General features: G+C 37.5%; 2 protein-coding genes across 4 annotated transcripts in view; both read left to right on the forward strand.

Moving 5' to 3' along the window:
- Positions 1-26,623, forward strand: part of Cortactin (cortactin) — a 773,732-nt gene that overhangs the window by 660,882 nt on the left and 86,227 nt on the right. For all 3 annotated transcript variants that reach the window (XM_081752063.1, XM_081752064.1, XM_081752065.1), the window contains one exon: positions 11,996-12,312. In XM_081752063.1, coding sequence (XP_081608189.1) covers positions 11,996-12,312 — 317 coding nt within the window. The remainder of the gene's footprint in view (positions 1-11,995; positions 12,313-26,623) is intronic.
- On the forward strand, positions 20,486-25,127 carry LOC145680901 (uncharacterized). Its single transcript, XM_081752062.1, has 2 exons — positions 20,486-24,904; positions 25,006-25,127. Exon 1 carries the CDS (start codon positions 20,702-20,704, stop codon positions 24,611-24,613), a length of 3,912 nt encoding a protein of 1,303 aa, XP_081608188.1. The 5' UTR covers positions 20,486-20,701; the 3' UTR covers positions 24,614-24,904; positions 25,006-25,127.

Genomic DNA, 26,623 nt, shown 5'->3' on the forward strand with positions numbered 1-26,623 from the left:
GGGAAACGCCACCTCAAAATGATATGTAACATGACCCTCTTCCTATTTGAAAATTTTTACCTAAATTCAAGATGGCGGACTTCAATATGGCCGCCATAATAATGCTATACAAAATTAGGTTTGTCATTTCCTCTAGTTCCATTATCCAAGATATCTTTCCATTCCCTTAACCCGTTTGTAAATTACAAGAGTTTATTCCAGCTTTTCCCCATATACTATGTATTGTAAACGCATTCAAAATTTTAGGTCGTTTGGGGCACCATTTAAAATTATTCAATGGATCTAATTTTTCTCCTGGCTTAATTTTGTCCCATATGGAACCATTTTAGGGGGTGAGTCCAAGGAAATTCCTAAATTTATTTTTGCCCATATAAATAAGGACCACCCTAATATATATAATATATAATATATATTTGTCACTGGCACATGCAAGGAATATTAGATTATTAATTCTGTGACATTTGTGAAAAATCTGACGCTCACTGGCATTTCCGGATCAAAATTTTGATTTTTTATAAATATCCATCATCTAATGCTTCGCCCCCTGTGCCCCCTAAGGCGGTGCGCTATCAAAATAGTATTCCAGATTTCAAAAACTCATACTATTTTGCTACAAGGACGCCAAATTTTACATTAATTAACAAAAAGTACCTTCTCGTATGTCCCTACTAAGGATATTTATGGTGATTTTCTTATTTTAGAAAGGGGGCTGTAGCCCCATTATCAGTCACTCTTACATGTAAGGAGCATTGGAGCATTAATTCTGTGACATTCGTGATTAATCTGACGTTTACTGGCACTCCGAAAATAAATTTTGGGATTTTGGTAACACTCACCGCACTCACCTTTTTACGCACGTTGCCCCCCAAAAGGGGGGCCTTCCTAAAATTGTTTGAGACGGCTTTCCTAGCTTCGTGAATGAGTGTTTTTGTATTTTGTAACGAATACAACTCATTTGTCTCAAAATCTTTAAGAATAATTATTGGAGAAAACTGCTTCCAAAATTTAACATTGAATCTCCCATAAGGAAAATTAACTTTTGTGTTTACATCCTCAAAAGGGTGACTAAACAGCAATTTTCTCCTATTTCTTTTAGAAATTCGAAAAATTCAGATATTTCTCAATAAGACTGCCAAATTTTACATTGATAGTGTGAAAACTTCATCTTCTCCCAGTGCTGTAGAAAATTACACGAATTATGGAACAGTCTGTATATATATATATATATATATATATATATATATATATATTTGGTCTAGGAATTAATTCGTGCGGGTGGACAAGAGATGGCGCAACGAACGGAGCGTCCCACAGTTCCGTGTATCCACATATGTGTTGCAAACCCCTGTCATCGCGTATCGTTCGTAGTATAGGGCAGTGGATTAAAGCGTCAACACCAGTTTGTAGTTAAGTGAACATGGCGCAATTTGTGCCTGATAAAGTGTTTTTGCGGGGTGTCCTGCTGCATTACTTTAACATGCAGAAAAGTGCGACTGAAAGTCATCGTATTTTGGTGGAAGTGTATGGTGACCATGCTCTAGCTGAGCGAACGTGTCAGAAGTGGTTTGCACGGTTTAGAAGTGGTGATTTCGGCTTGGCAGACCAAGATCGAGCTGGACAGCCAAAAAAATTTCAAGACGAAGAATTGACAGCATTGCTTGAGCAGGATTCGTGTCAAACGCAGGAACAACTTGCAGCAGCATTAGGCGTTGATCAAACAACAGTCTCCAAACGCTTGAAAGCCATGGGAATGATTCAAAAGATGTCACATTGGGTTCCACATGAATTGAAAGACAGAGACGTTGAAAGACGAAAAACCATTTGCGAATTGCTGCTTCAACGACAGAGCAGAAAGGGGTTTCTGCATCGAATTATTACGGGTGATGAGAAGTGGATCCATTACGAGAACCCTAAACGAAAAAAGGCCTGGGTGAAACCAGGTGAACCTGGTCCATCACAACCAAAACGAGATATTCACTGTGCAAAAGTTATGCTGTGCATATGGTGGGATATGAAAGGTGTGGTGTACTATGAGCTGCTGCAACCGGGTGAAACTATGAATGGAGAACGTTATCGACGAAAATTAATGCGTTTGAAGCAAGCTCTGGCCAGAACACGACCAGAATGGGAGAACAGACATGATAAACTTATTGTTCAACATGATAACGCTCGCCCACATGTCGCAAAACCGGTCAAAACCTATTTAGAAAATGTCGGATGGGAAGTTTTACCCCACCCGCCGTATTCACCAGACGTTGCTCCTTCGGACTACTACTTGTTCGATTGCATGAACAACGATTTGATTGGACAGCGGTTTACTTCTTCAGAAGATATCGAAACATGGGTCTCTGACTGGATCGCTTCCAAGGATGAGGACTTCTTTCGCCACGGAATCCGTACATTGCCTGACAGATGGGCGAAAGTGGTGGCTAGCGATGGACAATATTTTTCTTAAGGTATTTATGTATTTTGTGTTTGTACTACAGCTTCAATGTGTGCGTACCAACCGCACGAATTAATTCCTAGACCATATATATATATATATATATATATATATATATATATATATATATATATATATATATATATATATATATATATATATATATATATATATATATATGTTATAATACGAAGAAAATCAAGAAGGAAACTAGTCATGTTTATTAACAATTTCAAAAGCGAGAATTAACAAATACATGGAAATGTACAACATTAATAAAAGTTTTTATTTTATTCCGTTGGATTTTAAGGAGTTCATGATACTGTCAAACATAATCGTAAAAATAAGGAAATAGAATTTAACAAATTAAATCAATAGTTCAGTCATCTCACACTGATGCTTCACAGTAGACATAGGCTTTATTACAACACGGTGTTTTGTGCAACTCTTCGCTTATTTTGCTCTGTACGCAAAATAACCCAAAACTCACTATGGGGACGTGGTTGCACATCGAGTTCTACTCACCCATACATCCGGTAAGCATCATTGACCTTTGACTTTAGGTCACGTAGTTCTTCTTAGTCTCGAAGCGGAACATTCTTGTTCTAGACTTCAGTTTATCTGTTGCGATGTGGCCGCACTTTTTCGACGTTGCTTCGGACACTAGCTTCACCGTGGGTTCCATAGCTTGACTGAAGGTAGCTGAAGTTCTGATATTTTTTTCAAGCTGCTCATCCGTTATGTTTCATGTAATTTGCGGTTCTGTTAGACGTTTAGGCTAACTAATCATGTTGTAATTTTCGGCTGTAAAGTTTGAGATCAAGCCATTCACGTGACTTCATTGTTTCGAAATTAGTGTTCTGACTGCAGCACATTTTTATCCTCTTCCATCCAAACGTTTGAATATCCCGATTTTCATCTGCTGTCATCGCTATCAACAGGTTTTCATAATGAGCGTAATATCAGTTTGTTTGTGGAACAGAATGAAGTATGGGTAGTAGATTTTCTGGCAGAAAACGTGATTGCTTAACTATGCTAAGCAGATGCATGGCGTCCATTTTGCACGAAGGATTTCGTCGTATTGAAATCCAATCGGGAGCGTATACTTTAACAATGTACTGGCAAAGTAGACGCAACATTCACCTTGGTTTCTCAGTACTGATGTAGTGGCGAAGCATCCTCCAAGCCAATGTAAACCATCGTGAATGTGATAATGGTCCTGGGTTTCTGTTTGCTACATGGTACTGCACGTTCCTGTTACAACAGCATTACAAATTTCAAACAGATAATTCTTGTCACTGCTTAAACTATCGGGTTTTTCCACTTCAGACCCATTCAACGGGAATATGTGCAAAGATGATCGATAAAAGTTTACAGTCCTTTAATTTCTTTCCAATGGGGCCGGAGAAAGCGTTGGGTCCTGTCGTCCCACCATCCAATTCAGTAACCATGTGTCGCAATGGTAACTCGTTGGTATGAAGAAGGTAGATGAGCTACTGCAGGTCCTTTCCTAGGGATCTTTCAATCTGACTTATCACACCGTTATCCCATCCTGTGTTCGTGGCTCCATCGTCACTACCGACCGCCTCAAGACCTGACACGTAGTACTGATTCTTCTCAAAAACTTCCAATGTAGAGTCTGCTATATCCTTGCAGTGCCTGACCTAGGTGTGGCGTGACCCAAGTATTCTGAACCGGGCTCTGAAAGAACTATGGTGTGCTCTTCTGTAACGTCTCGTCTGCGTAGTTTGCCATTATTTTTTTTCTTGGACAAGATTGCATTATTTTTCCGTCGAAATAGATACTTGTAGTCGCCCGGTCTGGGTGAGCCTTTTCTTTCTGGATCTCCTCTCAGTTTATCTTTTCGTCTTCGTACCTTAGATCTGTCAACAACACGATTTTTGTTTTCTGGCGTTATAAGTCCTGCGGCAGAAGTGACCAATATCAAAGTTACCTGTCTGTCTGAAGCTCCAGGTCTAAACGCTGCCCCCGTTGTATTTTGGAGACAGATGCGCTTTAGGTTATGTTTCCTTCTTGGTCGCGCTTCGAAATCAGATCCCGACGTGCTTCCCGATTCAACAGCTTCGCTGGGTTCTTCTGACGACGCACAATAGGGCAAAGTAGACAGTTCTTGGCAAAAACCTGAAAAATGAAGTAAATGATTGACGCGAAATAATTTGTTATAATGAAACCTTAGTAGTATACTCATAAGTATACTTCGGATAGATAGGCACTAAAAAGCGGGAAAATATGCATCTAAATATGCGCTAAAAATCACGAAAATATGCACTAAAAATTGTAAATATGCACCACTCAAAAGCAAAAGCTAAATTAGGAATTTTATTAATTATCTTTAGAGAAAACACTTGTATTACTTAAACTACACATAGTTGGTGTATAATTAAGACTGATTCATGCTACAATACACAACTATGTAGTTTTCGGTCTTTTCTGGCAAAAACCTGCATTTATCAGTCAAAACATTACTGTACATCTAAAATGTTCTTTCCGGGTCGTTAAGGGACAGTATTTCAAAGAAGCAATGTTACTTGCCGGTAAATCTGAAATTCGTGCGTCGTTGTTCCCAGGAACACTTTATTTATATTAGACAAGAATTTTATACCAGGATTTTTCGTGTCTATTGACTGTGCATTTTGAAGAAATGCTTCTTCGATTGGTCTTGGCGGAGTATGTTTCGTTATGAAATCAAACAGCTCACAGTCAGTATGTGAAATTAAAATACATTCACTTTTATGTACTTAAATAGCACAAAATTTCTTGATGGCGTAAAAAGGTACAAAATTTGAAACTAGTTAAAATGGCTTTTCTTGTTTAGTTAAGGACAATAACTATCAATAAATAAGAACATATTTGCCAGTTTTCTTTTACATAAAGAAAAATGATATGAGAAACAGTAAATTCTGCATAGTAAGTTATAAAAGGAAAACCTCTTCCAATAATTTGCCAGGATTTAATGTATCTAAAATGGAAGCCACATCGAATCACTGAACTGCTATGCTGGTACGTTGTATCAGAAAATTAGTAGCCCGCTTATCACCAGTAAATTAATATATATTAATTTACAATTAAAAAGGACTGTGTCAGTCAGTCTTCTATGTAGCATCTCTGCTCACTGCTCGAGTTAAATATAAATCAACCAGTGTATCAAAAGATTTAAAGAAAGAACAAGAGCAAGAAATCTCCAGCCACATTATATGTCTCTAGTGAGCTTCCTCGTAGCTACATGGTTATCGTACGCGTCTTTCACACGAGAAGCCAAACTTTGATTTCCGGTGGGAGCACTCGGATCAGATGTTCGTCTTCAGCACCACGTTTCACAGCCTCGCTGCTACAAGAGACGCTAGACTTTCATCAACAAACCAGCTATTGTCTAGTTCTAAATCGCTTAATACAAGCATCGGAAACTAGGCGTTAAACAAAACTAGTTACGGACTTCAGGGATTGAGTATAAGTAAATTAAGACTCAAGGACTCTTATATAGACTACCATTGATTTGTCATTTTTATTATTAATTTCCTAATAAAATTCCAGACAGAACTGAAAGGGGCTATTTAATAAGGACACAATATCTTGGAAAGGAATTTAAAAATTAGTTAGCTGAAAGGTAATTTTCGTCGTCAATTACATGGAAATCATGTTTTTGATTTTCTTTGAGAATACCTGTTATTAAGATTCTACCTCAAACAATAGGTCCATCTAATCACCTTAACTGGTCAGTGGGTGACACACATTTTCTGCACGTGCATGCCCAATTTTGATTCCTGGTAGTAGATCTGGTTTCACTTTTTTTATTTTATCATTTTTTATTTTATTTGCATGGACTCCTTTCCACTTCATACAGCCTCGATGCTGAAAGGGAAATTTAAGCGCTAAACTCAGGCAATTTCCGTACTTTTTTTTTTTTTTTTTTTAACGTGTAAACTTTCAGAATCTTTAAGAACATAAAATGTGTATTTTGATGAAAAGTCGGATCAGGATCTAGATGTTATAGGTATTACCTCAAAAATCAAATGCAGATTTTGATAAGTTGGGTCAAGGTCTAGATATTATAGGTATTATCTCATCACATTAGTTGTGAAACTGAGGCAGAAGATGGAAAAACAATAATGAGATACTTATGCACTGAAGACGCGCGCCCAAATCACTAGACTAGTAAATAACACTTGACTCGCTTATTGCTATTAATATTTCAGTATCTCACCAATATGACCCAAAGCTAAGGGAGATGATGATGATACTGCCTGGATCAGAAAGTTCCCGGAAGTCACCACCGTCGGGCGCTCTCAATCAGCTGATTTGACATTTTCTTTTCTCGTGGGTTGCCACACCCATCAGCAATATTCCCTCCCAATTTGAACATCCTAATTTACCATTCGTGAAAGGTAAATTACCATGCAGTGTTCAGTACATCTGTTTGGGTGCATGTTTTGATTTTTGCAATGGAGTCAATTTTTCAACAACGAATGTGTATGTTAAAAACGGATTCAATAGTGCAAAGACCTTGGAAATGTTGGAAAAGTGTTTCAGCAATGATGCTCTTAAAAAAAAATAATAAAAAAAAAAAAAACAGCGGTTTACGAGTGGCGAGCACCCAATAAGACAAGACTGAAAAAAAAAAAACTGTCTTTTTCAGTTGAAAAAAGGTGATGATCACGGTTTTCATGGATTATAACGGTGTTGTAGATCATGAAATTCTGCCAGAAAATCTGACAATAAACAAAGAGTATTATTTGGCCGTTGTGAAGCATTTGCGTGAAGCAATTCGCCTAAAAAGAAAAGATTTCTGCACAAACAACTCATGGATTTTGCACCATGACAACACAGCGTCGCACATTGCCACCATCATCCGCAAGTTTCTCACCAGAAACGTAACGAATACCATTCTGGAGCCACCGAATTCACTGGATTTAGCTCCATGCGGCTTTTTTCTGTTTGATCTACTCAAGAAACCATTACGGGGAACACGTTTTAGCAGACGAGAGGAGATAATACGAAAATCGAAGACGACTCTGATGGATATATCTAAAGTCAAGTACCACAAAGGTTTTGAGAACTGAATCAAGCGCTGGCATAAGTGCACTGCAGTCGATGGGGATTGCTTCGAAGAGGACAATATCAATTTTCAGGAATTTTTGTGGTCAATTTCGGGAACTTCTTGATCAAGGTAGTGTAATGAGTATGAACAAAATGGTGAAAGGACAAAAATGCAGGAAAACGAGAGAACACAGGAAACACACACACGGGTTTGTCTACAACAAAATATTAATAGTAGTCAGAACCAAATATATATATATATATATATATGGTTCTGACTACTATTATATATATCAGTCATTATATATATATATATATATATATATATATATATATGATGATTAGGGCCCGGAAGTTGAGGAAAAATCCTCTTTTTTACGAGTGCCCGAAGACGAGGCTTAACATAATATATGTTCATTTTGGATCATTGTAGGCCAGAAAATAGTGGATTTTATTGGTCCTTTTTAGGCGTTTTTTTCTTCTCTTTTCTTTTTTGTTGGTCTTTTTTTAAGCTTTTCATAGGTCTAAACGTCTTTTTTGCACTATTTTTCGACAATAAATTTACTAGCCATTAATTCGAATCATCACCACCTCTTAAACATCTTTTCTTTAGTAAAGAAAATTCCAATGATAAGACATTCTTCAATGACTGGACTGATAAGACCAGATTATGTGCAACAATCACAAGTCAGATAAGGAGGTGTAACCATGTCTTCCAACAAGTGGGGTGAGAGAGGCGAAGTTTACTTATCACTTAGCACTTAGCACTTCAGCACCTTTTGTACTTCAGTATGTGGAAGAAGGACAGACCGTTAACCTATCAGAAGCTTGTATTTCTTGAGCATTATATTCATTAAATATGTAATTCTATTTAAATTGGGTCTTATTTTAATGTCCTTTTTTTATAGATATTTTAAGGTCTTTTTTTATAGGTCCTTTTTAGGCAATTTTTAGGTCTTCAACTTGCAAGCCCTAATTATGATATAAAATAGTATTAATGGAAGACTCGTCATCGACTAAACCATACTACGATAAATACTAATGCGAACTTTGGAGAGAATACTCCTTTTGTCACGAAAGTATGGAATAAGGAAGACTTCGTACAAATATCTTCTAAAGCGCATAAAGGAGGAGTTCAAAATTTCTCCCAAGAATATTGTATTTCACGAATTATTGGCGAGAGAGATATTGAACTCGGCATATGAACTCTAAAAATAAGGGTAAACTTATTTCACGTTTTCGAAAATTCCACTTCAAATTGGAACATTTATAAAACGCTTAAATTAGCGTTTGTTTAATCGAAAAATGCCGAATGTGAGGACTCGCTAACGGTCCAAATGTCAGATTCCTTAGACTTAAAAATGATAAAACACATTTCAACATTTCTGAAAAGTCTATTTCGAAGGGAAAAGAGAAGGCGTTTTCAATCATACGGAAATTCCCTATATTTGTTTACAAAGTACAGAATATGAGGATTTACTAAAGTCGATGTAAAATCGGTATATGAACTCTTAAATAAAACTAAGAAATACATATTTCAGCGCTTTCAAAAATTCCACTTCTAAGGGCAAAAGGTTTATTTCTATAATATCCAAATTTCTCATTGTTATAGTCAGGAAGTGCTAATGGGAAGATTCACTGAAGTTGAAAATGTGAAATTCAGTATATAAACTCTGCAGTAAAAGTAAGAGAACCTGTATTTCAGCGTTGTTAAAAATTTTGCTTCTAAATGGGAAAAGGGGCAAAATTTCTTTGATATTGGAACTTCCCTTAATTTATTCACAAACTGCTAAATCTGGGTATCCTTTTAAGTTGGAGATATGAAATTCGGTTTATACACTTTCAAATAAGAAGACGAAAATACGTTTTTATTCTTTTCGACAATTCAATTAAAAAGGAAGGAGAGGTAAATTTCTATAATAATGAAATTTCTCTTCGTTTATTTACAAGGTGCCGAATGTGAGGATTTGCTTTGAGATGAGAAACTTGATTTATAAACTTACTTACTTAAGGCGTCCTCTTCTACCTTCCAGTGTAGAGGGGTTTCCAGAGAGTTTTCCAATCGTCTTGATTTATAAACACTTATACAAGAATAAGGGAACACATGTTTTGGCGAAAATCCTACTCCTAAGAAAGGAAAACTGGGGTAATTCTAGAAGATTAAATGTTTTTTAGGAAGTGTCCAATGTGAGGATTCGTTCAAGCTGCAAATGTGAAATTCGGTATATAAATTCTCATAAAGATGTATTTCAGTGTTTCCGAGAGGGACAACTGGGATCAGTTGTATACTAAATTTTTCTTGCTTCTTTGAGAAAGTATCGAATTTAACAACGTCTGCGAAAATTTCGCTTCTGGAAAGGTATAGGGCCGACTTGTATGATATTAAGATTTCCCATTATTTATTCAGAAAATGCTTAATGCAAGAGGAGCGTAATTCGTTATGTAAGCTTTTACATAAAAATAAATGAAACACGTATTTCAACGTTTTCAAAGAGTACACTTGTAAATGAAACGCTGGAAGGAGGAGGTTAAAAAGTATGATCATGTGGAATGTGAAAAGCGACTCACTGAAATTTGAGGCCATGTTAGTGTATGTAGAAAGATGGGACTTGGATAAAAATCTTGCTTTATAAAGTAAGTATTGAATAAGAAAGGAGATAAAGGTAAGGTGATTCAAATGTTTTACCAAGAGTAGAGTATCACATAAATCCTTGAAGTTAGGAAGATGTAATTCTGCATGGAAACTCCTCATTGGAAATAAGCGGACGCATGTTCCAGCGTTTTATTTATTTATTGTATTTTGTTTAGTTCTTTTTTTAAGAAAAAAGAGACATTTTCTGTTTTTTTTTTTTTTTTTTTCCTCCGCATTGAAAGCTTTGTTGTCTGTTGTTTGTGATTACATCACAGGAAGGTTGTGAAAACTTAGGAATTAATTTTGGAACATATTTAATATCTACCCTGAGGTAGGTTTCAACCACACCTTTAATTAAAAGGCATATGTTAAGGGTTACCGATTTGTAAATCAATAACGTAAATAGAATATCTCATGTGTCCCTCAAGTTAGGAAGATGGAAATCTGTATATTGCAATATCCCGCACTTGGTTTATATTTGTAAAACCAACACATGCCTCTTTTTTTATAAACAAAACTATGTGCTTTTACCTACGACAATTGCTACAAGAAGCAGACGACCTAGCCTCATCGTCATCACCTAGTGATGTAACAGAAGAGCAATACCAGCAAGCGCTACCGCTATTTAAAAGAAAGTATTAAACACCATGAACGCCTCTACCGACATCAGTTTCGGTCTCTGAGAAAATTAACGTAATCCAAGTCGAAGCTCTGAAGTTTCCTGTTTACCTAGCTTGCTTGGAGCTTTGTGGGAACTCAACCACTCGCTTAGCTTACCTGGAGCTTTGCGGGACACGAGCCTCTCTTTGCTTGCCTGGAGTATTGAGAAATCGTAAACCATCTCCACTTAGGTTGCCTGGAGCTGTGTGGGGAATTTTTCCCTTGAAGGTTGCCTGGAGCTTTGTCGAAATTCTTACCGTGACTGTGTGAACCTAGGGACACCTATTTATTCAAACTACAAAATGAACTTTGTATCGGTCTTAGGACCATACTTAGTAGTAAATTTGTTGTTATATTGTATATAATATGAATTTTATAATAAAAAAGTTGAGAGAAAACTAAATTCCGTGTGCTAAATTGTTCTATCTACTACTTTATCAAAGTAATTTTACATGGTAGAAGCGTCGGACTCAATCCGGACTGATTGAATAGGATACTCCCGTACTGAATATGTTTTATTAACTGAAAAAGGACTTAGAAAATATTAGGTACGTGCAATAGACTTTTTTTTTTTTTTTTTTTTTTTTTTGGAAACAAATTAAATTAACTGTTAGAATTTATGCCATAGACTAGATCTGACAGAAATAATTACACAAATAAATATTGCTGTACGGAAAAAAATGAATATTACTGTACAAGATCATTGCTCATCCCATACAGCAGTGAATGAACATAATTTTCCATTAAATGCAGTTGTAAAGCTGTTGTTTACTAGAGCTTGGTACCCTTCTCATCAGCTAGGATACAATGTGACTTGAATGTCTCGTTTAAAATCGGATCCAAACCACCGTAATGCGTTTAAATTTCAAAGTGCTCACCTGGAATGGAATCCAGAACTGTGGACCAGAGGCGCGCGCGCCATCTACTACACCGGACGCAATAAATCGTAAACAATATACACACATGAATACTTCTTGTTTTAGACTTAGTATAAACGTATAAATTATTTGTGAATGAATGCACTTCAATCTTAAAATTAACAATGATAACATTGATATTTCTGCCTCTTCGTTCGTTTCGACCTTCAAAATTTAATTTTCGGAACGGAAACGATCTTATCGCTTTTCCTATTACTATTTATCCTGGTTTCTATCTCACCAATTGTATGTTTTATATTCTATTTATGTATAATTTATTTTCTGCAGGAACTATCAAGTCTTCCACTATTCGAGAAAGATTTGAGTCTATAGCGAAACAAGAGGAGGAGGAAGCAAGAAAAAAAGCGGAAGAAGAGAAACAGAGAAGACAAGCGAGGGAGTTACAAGAGCAGGAAGAAGCCAAAAGACAAGAAGAAATCAGACTTAAACAACTAAAAGCGAGCGATGAACAACAGAAGAGAAATGAACAAGTGTCTGAAAATGTAGCTCAAAATCATCCTGCCGAACAACAGCAGCATATTATCAAAGACACGACGCCATCAAAAAACAGTAATCAGCCTCATACTACACACGACAATTATGAGGTATGTATATATTACATCTCCAATTTGTCTCTTCTTTTAGATTGTAATGTTAGCATCTCTAATTGAAGCCTAGGCAAACGTTTAATTGTTCGCTATATACCCGCCCAAACATAGATGTATTGGTAAAATCATGCGTGTATATAGTGGCTGTAAGTGGGAAATTGTAATATCCAAATTACCATTTACTGAGTGTATTCTTTGAAAGATTGTCCTTTTATCACGATATACGCACTGGAAGGGGCTGCCATATATATATATTCGCAGGTAAATCGCAATTACTGAATTAAAGCGTGAGCAAAAATTGATATACTGGAAAGCCGTATGTCCAAAATGAATCAGGCATGCCATTTGACCATGTAAACACGAGCAGATGCTCGGTGTTTGTCTCAAACGGATAATGTAGCCTAGAGGTAAACTCCAATATTCATGATATTACGAAAGGAGAAAGAAGTGGTGACAAAACGCATCACTTCATCTTACGAAAATGAAACCGGTAAAAGTAACTTCAAAACACGGCTTCATTTTCGCGATGAAGCTGTTCCAAAAAGCACTATAAACGGAGTGATCTCCAGGTTCGCAACTATCCAGCAGAGAAGTTACCGTAAACAAACTGGTCTTCCAGCCATGAAATCAGAATCGAAGATGATGGCGAAGTGCAGAAGTTGTTTCAAAGGGATCCGTCGATGTCGACTCGCCGTGCTGCACAGAAGTTGAAGCTGAGGCTCTGCAGTTGAGAATTAAGGCATATGCAAAGAAAACTGCACCCAACTTCATCAACGATCAGGAGGAACGTACGAAGTCAGGGTTCCAAACCATCATCAAAATTTTTACTTTTACCAAAAATCCCTGCGCAAAGTCCTCGTAGTGGCTGACGAGATTTATCTTGGGAGACAGATGAAGTTTCAGGAAGGAGGTATTTCCATGCCTTGGATCCACAATACTGCCCTTCACACGACGATAAAACTAAGAGGCTGAGCAAGTTCTTTAAGAATATATTTGTGTGACAAGCAATAGACAGCGAGGGGACAGATTCAGAGCCTTTATATCTTAAGACACCATCAACGCCAACGTGTACCTCTCGGAATGTTTGAAGAAGAGATTGATTCCTTTCTTATCTCTGCGCCGAAGAGACGACGTTTTGTTTTGGCCGGATTTTGTTACGTTGCACAACACCAAGAATGTTGTCGAGTTTCTTCATAGTGAAGGCATCCACTTCGTTGAGAAAACAGGGAACCCGCCTAATGTTCCCCAAGCGCAGGCCATAGAGATATTTTGGGCCTTATGTAAAAAGGACTCTGCTGAACGTCCCAACAGAGGCAAAAGTCTTCGTGGCTTTACGCAGATTTGGAAATCTCTCAGCCAAGAAATTTTGCGAACTACAGGACTCGACCTGATGCAGAGCGAGATACATAATCTGCGGGAAATTAGGCACACAGTTACACACTCTAGAACGCCAACCTTTAAATTGTTTTGTACAGAATCCTCATTCTCATGTACTATCCCAGTTTGGAAACGAATTTCAAAAACACAAATATCTGGGTCGGAGCAAACGTTGCTTGCACCTCCTTTCTCGGATCGGCTACCATGACCTGAATATACGTACAAAATTTCATATTTTTCTCATTTGTAGCGTAAGTGGGAGCAAAATCAATTTCAGTTGAGTAACTTTTTAATTAGGAATGACTGGCATATACATTAAAAAAGAATGATCTGAGCATGTAGATGTGCTGGTAGTGAACATGTTAAAGTAAATTGTCATCAACTCCCTGTAGGTGCAGAATCAGCTGTTGCATTATTGAACTTTGCTTCGGTTTCACTTGTTCGCAACAGGTTATGTCTATTAAATTGTTTCTGTCAGTTTTCTCAAAATACTGTCAAAAATGGAAGCCTAGCGAGGACTATGCTGATTGAAGTCGGCGATTATGACACTTGAGTTTCTATCACAGGCCATCAGGGGTATAATGGCTTAGTGGTAGAGCGCTTATTCCTGGTGCTGGAGGTCCATGATGCGATCCCAGATCAAGTCAATGTGTGGTAGACAGCATTGTGTCTATGAGTTTTTTCGGAGTTGCCTCGTTTCTTCCCAGTCTCATATCACTAATTGTTTCAGAACCGTCGACTTTCAGTAATCATCTGCTCCGTGGCTCAGTGGTAGAGCGTTCACCTCTGGTGTATGGGGTCTTGTTCAAACACAGGTCGCCGCAGGTGGGCTTCGTGGTGGACAGACACCATGTGGGTGGGTTTTCACGTGGCTATCCCGTTTACTCCCAGTGTCTTCATTCCACCATTTCATTCATTTTTCATTGTCACCGTCCCCTTTAGCCTACACGGCATGTTCAAACATCATCTGTCTTCCTTATTGTGGCAGTACCCGAATTTAATCAGAATTACATGTGGCAGTACCCGAATTTATTCAGAATTTCATGTATAATAATTTTATTTTTATTGATCAATTTTATTTATTTTATGGATATCGGGTTTTATAAAATAATGAGGTGAAGGTAAACAACCGTTAAGAATCGAGATTAACGCAAGCTGATGCAAATGTATTATTTGTCAGCAAGATTCAGTATACAAAAATGCACAATGGAGAGTCTGCGAATGCAGGAAGACAATGTATGTAATGCGTTAACTCCTACATAAACGACATTCTGTAAATTATGAAAAGTAATTGTAATCTGTTTGTGAACATTTCACACATTCACGGATATGAGGAAATTGCCTAGAATCGGGAAATCGGAGTGTGTCGAGTGTTGCAGTTTTTGAGTCTTGATACGAGGAAAGAATTTGTTTTTCCAAATGAAAGGAGCTCACACGTGCCGAACAGCAGACGACACCAGAGAATTCCAGAACGGAGAAGTTGAACAAAACCAAGAGACAGGAGGTCTTCGGGATAGAAAGTGAGAGTGACAGACAGTCAGATAGAGAACCAAGAATTCGATAGTCAGAGAACCGTGTGTTCGATGGAGATAGAAAACCTTGAATTCTATTGAAAGAGAAGTCATCGCGATCTGGATGGAAGCTTCAGCTTTTAGAGAAGCTCCAGTATTTTATTAAAGAAGTTCTATGATTCATCTAGAGCATTGGGAGTGAGCCCAGACTCAATGCTAAGCAACAACGCCTGTCCATAGAAGTATCAACTTGGCGATACTGGATTCAACTCGTCAACACCGAGGTCATCAGCGAACGTCATCTGGAAGAGAACTGAAAGGTATGTGTTTCTCCTATTCAGGATTCAATTGCTCAATGCTCGATAAGCGATACTCGTCTGGCAAAGTTTCCGAATATCCGTACTAAAATTTACAACATCTACATTCATTACATGTTACACAATAAGAAATTCAGTTGTTTTTAATAATTGAATTGACATGTCACCACTAACTACCACTGTGTCATGGCGGAGATGATCTGAGTCTTTCTCAGAGAAATATTTTTGTAAAGATTCTAGTACAATACCACCCTTACATGGTTGTAGATGCTGGTTTCGTTTCCAGTAAATGGCACAAGTAAATGATTAAGTTTCAATAATTAATCCCTCCCATCCCACAGTAGTAGTGGTCCCGTTATGGCCAGCCGAGTCAGCAAAAATTTTCTCGATTCTGATTGGCTGAGAGAGGTCACGTGACGTTAGGCCCCGCCCACGCGGGAAATTCAAATTTTCCAGGTCACGTGGTATGACGTCATGAGTCACCCTGCGGGGAAATCCCTCATTCTCTTTTATGACCGGGATTTTTGAAATTTGTTCCCTTTTACGGGTAAGATGTGTGATTCTGATTGGTTGACAGCTGTCACGTGATCTTAGACCCTGCGATATTTGAAATTCGTTCCCTTTTACGGGTAAGATGAGTGTTTATGATTGGCTGATAGAGGTCACGTGATCTTAGGCCCTGGGATTTTTAAAATTCGTTCCCTTTTATGGGTAAGATGAGTGGTTTGGTACCTTGAATTTGATTGGTTGATAGCGGTCACATGATCTTAGACCCAGGGTTTTGAAATTTGGGTATCCTCTTTGATGAGTACTTTGGTACCTCGATTCTGATTGGCTGATAGAGGTTACATGATCTTAGACCCGCTACACGCTGAACAGGTCACATGGTATGACGTCATGTTTTACCCTTGCGGGGAAATCCATTACTAATTCGTTTCCTTTTACGGGTAAGATGAGTGCTTTGGTACCTTGATTCTGATTGGATGATAGAGATCACGTGATTTTAGGTCCTAGGATTTTTGAAATTAGGGTGTCCTTTCTGATGTATACTTTGGTATCTCGATTCTGATTGGTTGATAGAGGTCACATGATTTTAGACCCATCACACGGTGAACAGATTACATGGGAAAACCCCTCACTCATTTGTTTCCTTTTACAGGTAAGATGAATGTTTTGGTACCTCAATTTTGATTGGAGGATAGAAGTCACATAATCTTACCCTCACCCCAATGCTAGACATTCAGAGTGGTATGACAGTGATCACCCTCGACCTGGATTTTTTTTAATGGTTATCCTTTTTGGTACCTTAAAGTTCCCTTGGAGGGTTCAACCCATCCTTAAATAACCCTTTTATGGTATGATATTGTACTGAAGTTTACATTAAATATTATCGTTCTCTCTTTGACAGATAAGATGATTCTTACCTTGATGGAGATCCTGTCCTTGAATTAGTAGCCTATGTCTCTGGAAGTAACAATGGTGAAAGAGGGGTGTCGCTTGTAGATTTCTTATAACACATTGTTGTGAGTTTCAGCGATTTATTGCTCAGTAAGCGCTTCATTAATGGAAACAGTGTTGCCAGATTTTTTTACCTAAACTGCTCCGATTCTTTTCGAAACGGTTCCGCAGAGTACAAGAAATTTTAAACTAAAAATTTTTTCGAACTAAAAAATTTCAAAACTAAAAAATTTTCAAACAAAAAAATTTTCGAACTAAAAATTTTGAAACAAAAAAAAAAGTTTCAAACAAAAAATTTTCGAACCCAAAAAAATTTCGAACTAAAAAAATTGAAACAAAATTTTGTCGAACTAAAACATTTTTTAAAAACAAAAGTTTCGAACTAAAGATGTAAATCACATCTAAAAATTTTCAAATCAAACTTTTTATCGAACTAAACTTTTAAAATTTTCGAACTAGAAATTTAAACCAGGTTTAAGAAAAAATCCTAAGAAATGTTTTTTTCAGGAATCGAACTCAGGTCTTTCAAACCAAAGATGTGTATGCTAACCGCTTAAATGAATTCGGTTTTAATCGATCTTGGTGGGTTTCGAACCATGGTCCTTGAAAAGGATACACATATACTTTAAGAAAATAAATCTGACAGTGTAACGCTTCTCAAATCAAACTTTTTATCGAACTAAACTTTTAAAATTTTCGAACTAGAAATTGAAACCAAGTTTTAGAAAAATCCTAAGAAATGTTTCTCCAGGAATCGAACTCAGGTCTTTCAAACCAAAGATGTGTATCCTAACCGCTTAGCTATGAATGAATTCGGATTTAATTATGCTTGGTGGGTTTCGAACCATGGTCCTTGAAAAGGATACACATACACTTTAAGAAAATAAATCTGACAGTGTAACGTGGATTAAAATAAAATGCTGATAGACTTCTTTGTGTGACGACATAGAAGCACATATGATTGAAAAAATGCAAACGTCAGCGGATCGCATTACTTTAGTTTTACTACGAACGTGTCAGCATGATTCATGGAAAAAAGCAAACATTGACATTCTCGTATGGAATATGAGGAAAATGAAATGTCGTCACAGTTACGACAAGTAGTGACATGATCCTGACAGAAAGCATTTGGGTTCAGAACTGCGATACTATATGATGTAACTATTGAGAAACTTGAATGACGTCACGATCGATTGTTACACATCGTTTTCGTTCGTGATTCATGACAAAAGCAGCGAGCGTTTTGATTGGTTCGTTGTGATGTCATTTTATAAATTTCCTCGTTTCTGATTGGCTGACGGTGACATCGTTTTCACAGCGACCTAAATAAAAATCTAAATTTCATTTTTCAAATCCTACATCGCTCTCAACTAGCGAGTGAAGAAGATCTCCTTTTAAAAGTGTTTTCATTTAAGCTTCATTGCACCGACTTTTTATTCATTGAATTGAGGTAAGTTCAGTGAGATTTTATTTGTCACCCAAGATTCGAAAATCATTTGTGGGCGGATCACGAATACACTGTTTTACTTTTAGTACGAAATATTTAGACTATGAAGAAATTAGTGGAATGGGAAAGTGGGAGTACGAATCAGGAACCTCCACACATTAAAAGTAAGCACGATAAATGATATGGTTTAGCGACCCTTCAGCGAGCACCCGTCGGGAATTGAACCATGGCCAGAAAAATGTGTATGCTTAGTTTTGAAAAGAATGCATTACAAATTTTCAGAAACTATGCCTGAGAATAATATGGTTCGATTCCCTTTAAAAGCATTAGCGTCCCCTTCAGCTTAACGTGATATTCGAGCAATCACCTGGGATTGAACCAAGGCCAGAGGCGTGTACGTCAACCATTTAGCTTAGTTTTGAAAAGAATGTATGATAACACATGAGAATATTAAATTTCAGAAAAGGCTTGACAGCGATCCGATGTGGAAAGCAAACCCACCGAGGATTGAACCAGGACCTTCCACGTTAGAAGCATGTACGCTAACCGCTTAAATAAAAAAGAGTGCATGAATATTTGGTTAAAAGATTTACGCTATACAGATTTTGTTTTGACAATTACGTATGTGTAACGTTAATGGTTGGTGAATCTCTTCAACTTGCAAACGCATCATTTAAAGGTCGTTGTGAGTAGAAAAAATGCTTACGCGTACATTGTCACATCTCAGTACTGTTGAAACATTCATTCATGCATTCTTTTTTTATCGCTATAGAATGGTAGATCAGTTACATGCTACAGCAATAAAACACACATTTCAGTAACATAATTATTTTTTTAAAAAACTTTGATTTTTAGTACATGTGCTTTCATAATGAGATTCTGAACGTCACCGCCAGGAATCAAACTCAGGACCTTTACATGAATTGCTTAGTTAAGAATTTATCATGAATGTTATGATTTCCCGAACTAAGCGGTTAGCATACGTACCTTTGGCGTGGGAGACCAGGGTTCGATTCCCGGCGGGGAGCTCATGTGGTTCGGATTCCACGTTAATCAGTAGGTCCACGTCTCATATAGTCTCGCTGCTGAAAGGGACGCTAAACTAAAAAATCAAAAAATCAACTCAAATTCACGCTGCTCAATTCCTTTTTTCCCATTACATATTTGTTTTACCGTACCTGTTTGTTTGTTTTCATTTTTAATCATGGTCCAATCGGGTTTTACTGTTCGCAATGAAATCACTCGTCATTATAGACGATTTATGTACGTTTATGGCGTGGGAGACCCGGGTTCGATTCCCGGCGGGAGCTCATGTGGTTCGGATTCCACGTTAATCAGTAGGTCCACGTCTCATATAGTCTCGCTGCTGAAAGGGACGCTAAACTAAAAAATCAAAAAATCAACTCAAATTCACGCTGCTCAATTCCTTTTTTCCCATTACATATTTGTTTTACCGTACCTGTTTGTTTGTTTTCATTTTTAATCATGGTCCAATCGGGTTTTACTGTTCGCAATGAAATCACTCGTCATTATAGACGATTTATGTACGTTTATGTATTATGAGGCGTGTACGTCAGTCATTTAGCTTAGTTTTGAAAAGAATGTATGATAACGCGTGAGAATATTAAATTACAGAAAAGGCTTGACATGCCCCGACGTGGAAAGCAAACCCACCGAGGCTTGAACCAGGACCTTCCACGTCCGAACCATGTACGCTAACCGCTTAGTCACAATAAAAAAAATACGCTATACAGATTTTGTTTCGACAATTACGTATGTGTATCGTTAATGCTTGATGAGTCTCTTCAACTTGCAAACGCATCATTTAAAGGTCGTTGTGAGTGGGGGAAAAAAAAATGCTTACGCGTGCTTTATCACATCTCAGTACTGATGAAACATTTATTCATTTCATGCATTCTTTTTATCACTATAGAATGGTAGGTCAGTTACATGCTGATGTAGTGCTCTCGAGTTTACAGCAATAAAACACTCATTTCAGTAACATAATTATTTAAAAAAAAAACTTTGATTTCTAGTACGTGTGCTTTCATAATGAGATTTTGAACGGCACCGCCAGGGAATCAAACTCAGGACCTTTACATGAATTGCTTAGTTAAGAATTTATCATGAATGTTATGATTTCCTGTTTATCAGGTGATTAAGATTTTTCTTTCTTCTTTTCTTTTGTAGTAAATTCACGCTGCATAATTCCTTTTTTCCCCACATTACATATTTGTTTTACCGTACCTGTTTGTTTGTTTTCTCCTTTTATTAACATGGCCGAATCGGGTTTTACTGTTCGCAATGAAATCACTCGTCATTATAGACGATTTAACATTGAAGGCAGAATGCTCGAAGTTCAATTCAACGCACCGCCCGTAGGAACCGATATCATACAGTATGTACATAACAGTTTCCAAGCGATGCTGGACCATTTGTTAGCCAATGTCGACGATGAGGCGATGGTTGGTTTATCAGTAATATCACCACGGAATACGAATAAACCGTTTTGGGTGAGTTTTCGCCAAGCACGAAACTTGACACTGGAAACGATGTGGGCCTCCTTTGAAAGAGTGTTACAAAGTAACAATGCATTTCTCCTGCACGAACCATTCACCGTGCATTTTCATCGTGTGAATATTCCAAGAGGATACGGATATGGAGATCGTTTAGCACAAGGAATACTTCAAAATGAAGAATTGTTACGTTGCAAACGAGGGATTGTACGAGTAAAAAATCAAGACTCAAGGTGCCTGGCGTACGCCATTGTTATTGCTATTGGCCTGAAAAAATACAAGAATACAGATATGAAACGACATAAGCAGTATAAACATCAATCGAAATGTGTTGTGGACGATGAAGTGGATGCGTTATGTTCAAATGCAGGAGTCACTTTGGATCATGGTGCCAGTGTAAATGAAATTCGACAATTCCAGGCATACCTCAAAGAATATAAAATTACAGTGTATACCAGTTTCACAGGCCATGACATCATGTACGAGGGGCCCAACGATGAAAATCGCACTCCCATAAATTTGATTTGTTTGGCTGGCCATTTTGACATCATCCAATCCTTAACTGCTTGTTTTGCAACCAAGTTCTACTGTGAAGCGTGCCATAAAAAATACAGTGAACGTAACAGACATGTGAAAAATTGTCCTGTAACGTGCTCCAAATGTTTACAGAGACCACTATGCGACAAGAATCAAACGCCGATATTATGCAACGACTGCAATCGGCAATTTTACGGCGAAGAATGTTTTAATAATCATCGTAATATTGTATATCATCAAGGGGAACCTATATGCAAAATGGTGAAGCAATGTACTAGATGTTACAGAGTATATTCTTTTGTGCATACCGGACAACGACTTCATGATTGCAATGAGATCTTTTGCAATGTTTGTAAGAAGATTGTTCCAGGATCACATCAATGTTTTATGCTTCCTGATCGACAATGCTTGAAACCTGGTGTTCCTTCACTCATGCACGCAAAGAAAGCCTTATTGATATTCTATGATATAGAATCTATGCAGGACACGAATATTGGCGATAATACGTATGTACACATTCCAAATTTATTGGTTGCACAACAAGTATGTTATGCATGTGTTGAAAACAATAATATCCAGCAGTCTTGCAGTACGTGTGGTCAGCGCCAGCATATTTTCCAAGGAGAGGATCCAGTTTATGATTTTCTCCAGTACTTGCGGGAACGTCGTCCCAATATAAATAGGATTTTCTGTGTCGCGCACAACGCTAAGGGATACGATGGACATTTTATCCTAAAGACCATGGTCGAACAATGCCAATGGAGACCCGACGTCATATTAAATGGGACCAAGATACTGAGTTTAACCATGAATAATCTGACGTTCATTGACTCGTTGAACTTCCTACCTATGGCATTAAGTAAATTGTCAAAAGCGTTCAATTTACCCGCAACCAAAGGCTACTTCCCGCATTTCTTCAACACCAAGGAGAATCAATCGTATATTGGACCACTTCCAGAAACGAAGTATTATGGTGCAGATGAAATGGTCGTCGAAGACAGAAACAAGTTCATGCAGTGGTACAACGATCATCGTAATGACACGTTTGATTTTCAGAAAGAAATTCTCAAGTATTGTATTCAAGATGTCAATGTACTGCGACAAGCATGCGTTTCGTTTATGACGTCATTTGAAACAGAAACCAAAGTGAATCCCTTCTTGGAGACGATCACGATTGCCAGTGCTTCCAATCTAGTATTCCGCCGGAATTTCCTTAAACCTAATACCATAGGAATTCTACCGGCACATGGCTATCGATGGAGAAGTACCCAATCGATCGCTGCAATGCAATGGCTGGCCTACATTGAAAAAACCGAAGAAAAACAAATCTTACATGCGGCCCGACAAAAAGAAGTGTTTATTGCGGGATTCCATGTTGATGGTTACTACCAAGATCCTGAGACGTTAGAGGAGCACGTCTACGAGCATGCCGGTTGCTTTTACCACGGGTGTAAAGTATGTTTTACTACAGGCCGTAATCAGCCCATCTACAGCAATCCAGAAGACACTATGGAATTCCGTTATGAACGAACGCAAAGAAAAAATGCAAGACTGCGTGAATTGGGGTACATTGTACATGAAATGTGGGAGTGCGAATTTAATCAGTTCTTAAAACAAAATCCTGCAATGGCGACGTATCTGAAGAATCACCCGTACATGAACCGCAGACCATTAAATCCAAGAGATAGCTTTTTTGGAGGAAGGACCAATTGCGTGAAATTGTACCACCAAGTCGACGAAAAAGCAGGGGAAGTAATAAAATATTTCGATATTGTCTCACTTTATCCTTACATCAATAAGTGTGCTAAATACCCTGTAGGCCATCCACGAATTTATCTACAGGGTGATGAAAATATACCACCAATAAATAAAGTCAATGGTCTAATCAAAATGTCGATATTACCAAGTCGCCATCTTTATCATGGTCTCCTGCCTTACCGATGTAACAAGAAACTACTCTTTCCACTGTGTGCTGCGTGTGCCGAAGAAATGAACCCAGACCCTACAGCAACGTGTACGCACAACGACCAGGAGCGGTGCCTCACTGGAACATGGGTATCATATGAAATCCAGAAAGCAGTAGAATTAGGATATCAACCAGTGGAAATTTTTGAAATTTGGGATTATGACATTGAACAATATGATCCCATCACGAAAACAGGTGGCTTGTTCACGGAATATATCAATACATTTTTAAAATCAAAAATGGAAGCGTCTGGCTGGCCCAGTTCCTGTGTGACCGAAGAAGACAAATCAAAATTCATACAAACCGTCCTGGAGCGTGAAGGTATTGCATTGGATCCGTCCAAAATTGAAAATAATCCTACACGAAGAAGTTTATCTAAGCTTTGTCTTAATGCTCTTTGGGGAAAACTTTCGCAAAGATCAAACTTTAGCCAGACCACAATTATTGATCGGCCGGAAGAATTTTATGAAAAACTCACTTCCCCCGACATTAAACTCCATCAAATTGTACCCATCAATGATACGATGTTGTATGCGTTCTGGGAGTACAATGAACATGTGCCTGTTCAAAACCGAAACACCAATGTCGTGTTAGGTGCATTTACAACATGTCAGGCACGTCTGGAACTGTACAAGTACCTGGAAATGTTGCAGGAACGTGTTTTATATTTCGACACGGATTCTGTAATATTTACGGAGAAGCCCGGGGAGCCAACCATTGAACCTTCAACGTACTTGGGATGCTTATCGGACGAGATGGAGTCTTATGGACCACGAGCATACATCAAGACATTTGTCAGTGGAGGACCAAAAAATTACAGCCTAGAAATATACAATCCGGATACCAACGTCACCAGTTACATATGCAAAATTAGAGGATTTACATTAAATTACAATGCAGGACAACAATTAAATTTCAACACGCTAAAAGAAATGATTACAAATCAATGCCGTGGACAAGTCACCATCACTATCCCCCATAAGATATGCAGGACTAAAGACCATACCATCGTCACACGAAAGGAAGAAAAAATGTACAGTATCCAGTACACAAAACGTCGATTTAAAGAATTCAATTCCTATGATACGGTTCCGTACGGGTACGTTAAAAAACAGAAGATGGAACTGGAAAAAGAAGATGAAGAAGAAAAAACTGTAAATACCCAATAAGGCCGCCATTTCTTTTTTCCTTTTCCTTTTCTTCTTTCCCTTCCTTAACCACAAAGCAGCAACACCAAGAAGAAAATGAAGTACCCACAAGAGTTCATAAACCATCAACACAACCATCAGTGGAAGAAATGTAGTCATCTCGTATCCAAGGAGGAACCTTGACCATAAAGGAGCAACACCAAGAAAAAATGCAGTACCCAGAAGAGTTCATAAACATCCATCGGTGAAAAAAAATGCAGTGATCCTGTACCCGAGGAGGAAGATGAACCTAAACAGATCCATCATTTACGAGTAAGTTTTATTTCTCTCTTATCAATATTGACTCATTTTTACTGTTTCAGAAAAAAAGAGAATTCATAAAGTAATCCGTCGTTTCTTCTTTTTCTTTACAGGATACGTCTACAAGATTCGAAGATGATGATACGTCCAAAATATTCATTAAACTAGATCCTGTATTTATTATGTTAATAAACATGTATAGGAAGACCACATACCTTTCGTTAAATACAACAAGTTGAAAAAAAAAATATATGTTTTATTATTTCTTGAAACCCTGAACACTTGTTTTCAAATAAATGGTAATCTTGAAAATTTAAGGTGAAAAATATATTCAAGATTTGGTTTACACGATTTTGTTCGAAAAATAATTAAAGAATTTTTTTTAGTGTCCAAAATTTGATTTTTAATTTAGTTCGAAAAATTTTTAATTTGAAAATTTTCAAATGTGGTTTACATCTTTAGTTCGAAACTTGTTTTTAAAATTGGTTCGAAATTTTTTTAAAATTTTTAGTTCGAAAAATTTTGATTTTAAAATTTAGTTCGAAAGTTTTCAGTTTAAAATATTTTTCGAAAAATTTTTAATTTTTTAGTTCGATTTTTTTGGGTTCGAAAATTTTTAGTTCGAAAATTTTTTGATTTGAAAATTTAGTTCGAAAGTTTTTAGTTTAAATTTTTTAGTTCGAATTTTTTTGAAATTTTTGTTTCAAATTTTTTAGTTCGAAAATTTTTTGTTTGAAAATTTTTGTTTAAAATTTTTTAGTTACAAAATTTTTTTTAGTTCGAAAAATTTTTTAGTTTAAAATTTCTTGTACTCTGCGGAACCGTTTCGAAAAGAATCGGAGCAGTTTAGGTAGAAAAAATCTGGCAACGCTGTTTCCATTAATGAAGCGCTTACTGAGCGTTTAAAAAATCGCTTAAACTCACAACAATGTGTTATAAGAAATCTACAAGCGACACCTCTCTTTCACCATTGTTACTTCCAGATACATAGACTACTAATTCAAGGACATGATCTCCATCAAGGTAAAAAAGCTGGTAATCATCTTATCTGTCAAAGAGAACGATAATATTTAAGGTAAACTTCAGTACAATATCATGATACCAAAAAAGGGTTATTTAAGGAGGAGGTTGAGCCCTCCATGGGAACTTTAAGGATAACCATAAAAGGGAACAAAATTCTAAAATACAGGATCACCGACATATCGCTCTATATTTCACTCATGGGGTGTGTGGCGGGTCTAAGAGCATGTGACCTCTGTCGGCCAATCAGCATCGAGGTACCAAAGCACTCATCTTACTCATAAAAAGGGAACGAATTTCAAAAGTCACAGGGCTTAAGATCACGTGACCTCTATCATCGTGGTACCAAAGGACTCATCTTACCCATAAAAGGGAACGAATTTTAAAAATCCCAGGGCCTAAGATCACGTGACCTCTATCAGCCAATCATAAACACTCATCTTACCCGTAAAAGGGAACGAATTTCAAATATCGCAGGGTCTAAGATCACGTGACAGCTGTCAACCAATCAGAATCACACATCTTACCCGTAAAAGGGAACAAATTTCAAAAATCCCGGTCATAAAAGAGAATGAGGGATTTCCCCGCAGGGTGACTCATGACGTCATACCACGTGACCTGGAAAATTTGAATTTCCCGCGTGGGCGGGGCCTAACGTCACGTGACCTCTCTCAGCCAATCAGAATCGAGAAAATTTTTGCTGACTCGGCT

The sequence above is a fragment of the Thermobia domestica genome, chromosome 3 (genome assembly GCF_964235325.1).
Source record: "Thermobia domestica chromosome 3, izTheDome1.hap1.1, whole genome shotgun sequence".
Taxonomy (NCBI): Eukaryota; Metazoa; Arthropoda; class Insecta; order Zygentoma; family Lepismatidae; genus Thermobia; species Thermobia domestica.

Excerpts from the sequence above, each read along its gene's own strand:
- LOC145680901 (XM_081752062.1), top strand. The coding sequence starts at position 20,702 with ATGGCCGAATCGGGTTTTACTGTTCGCAATGAAATCACTCGTCATTAT.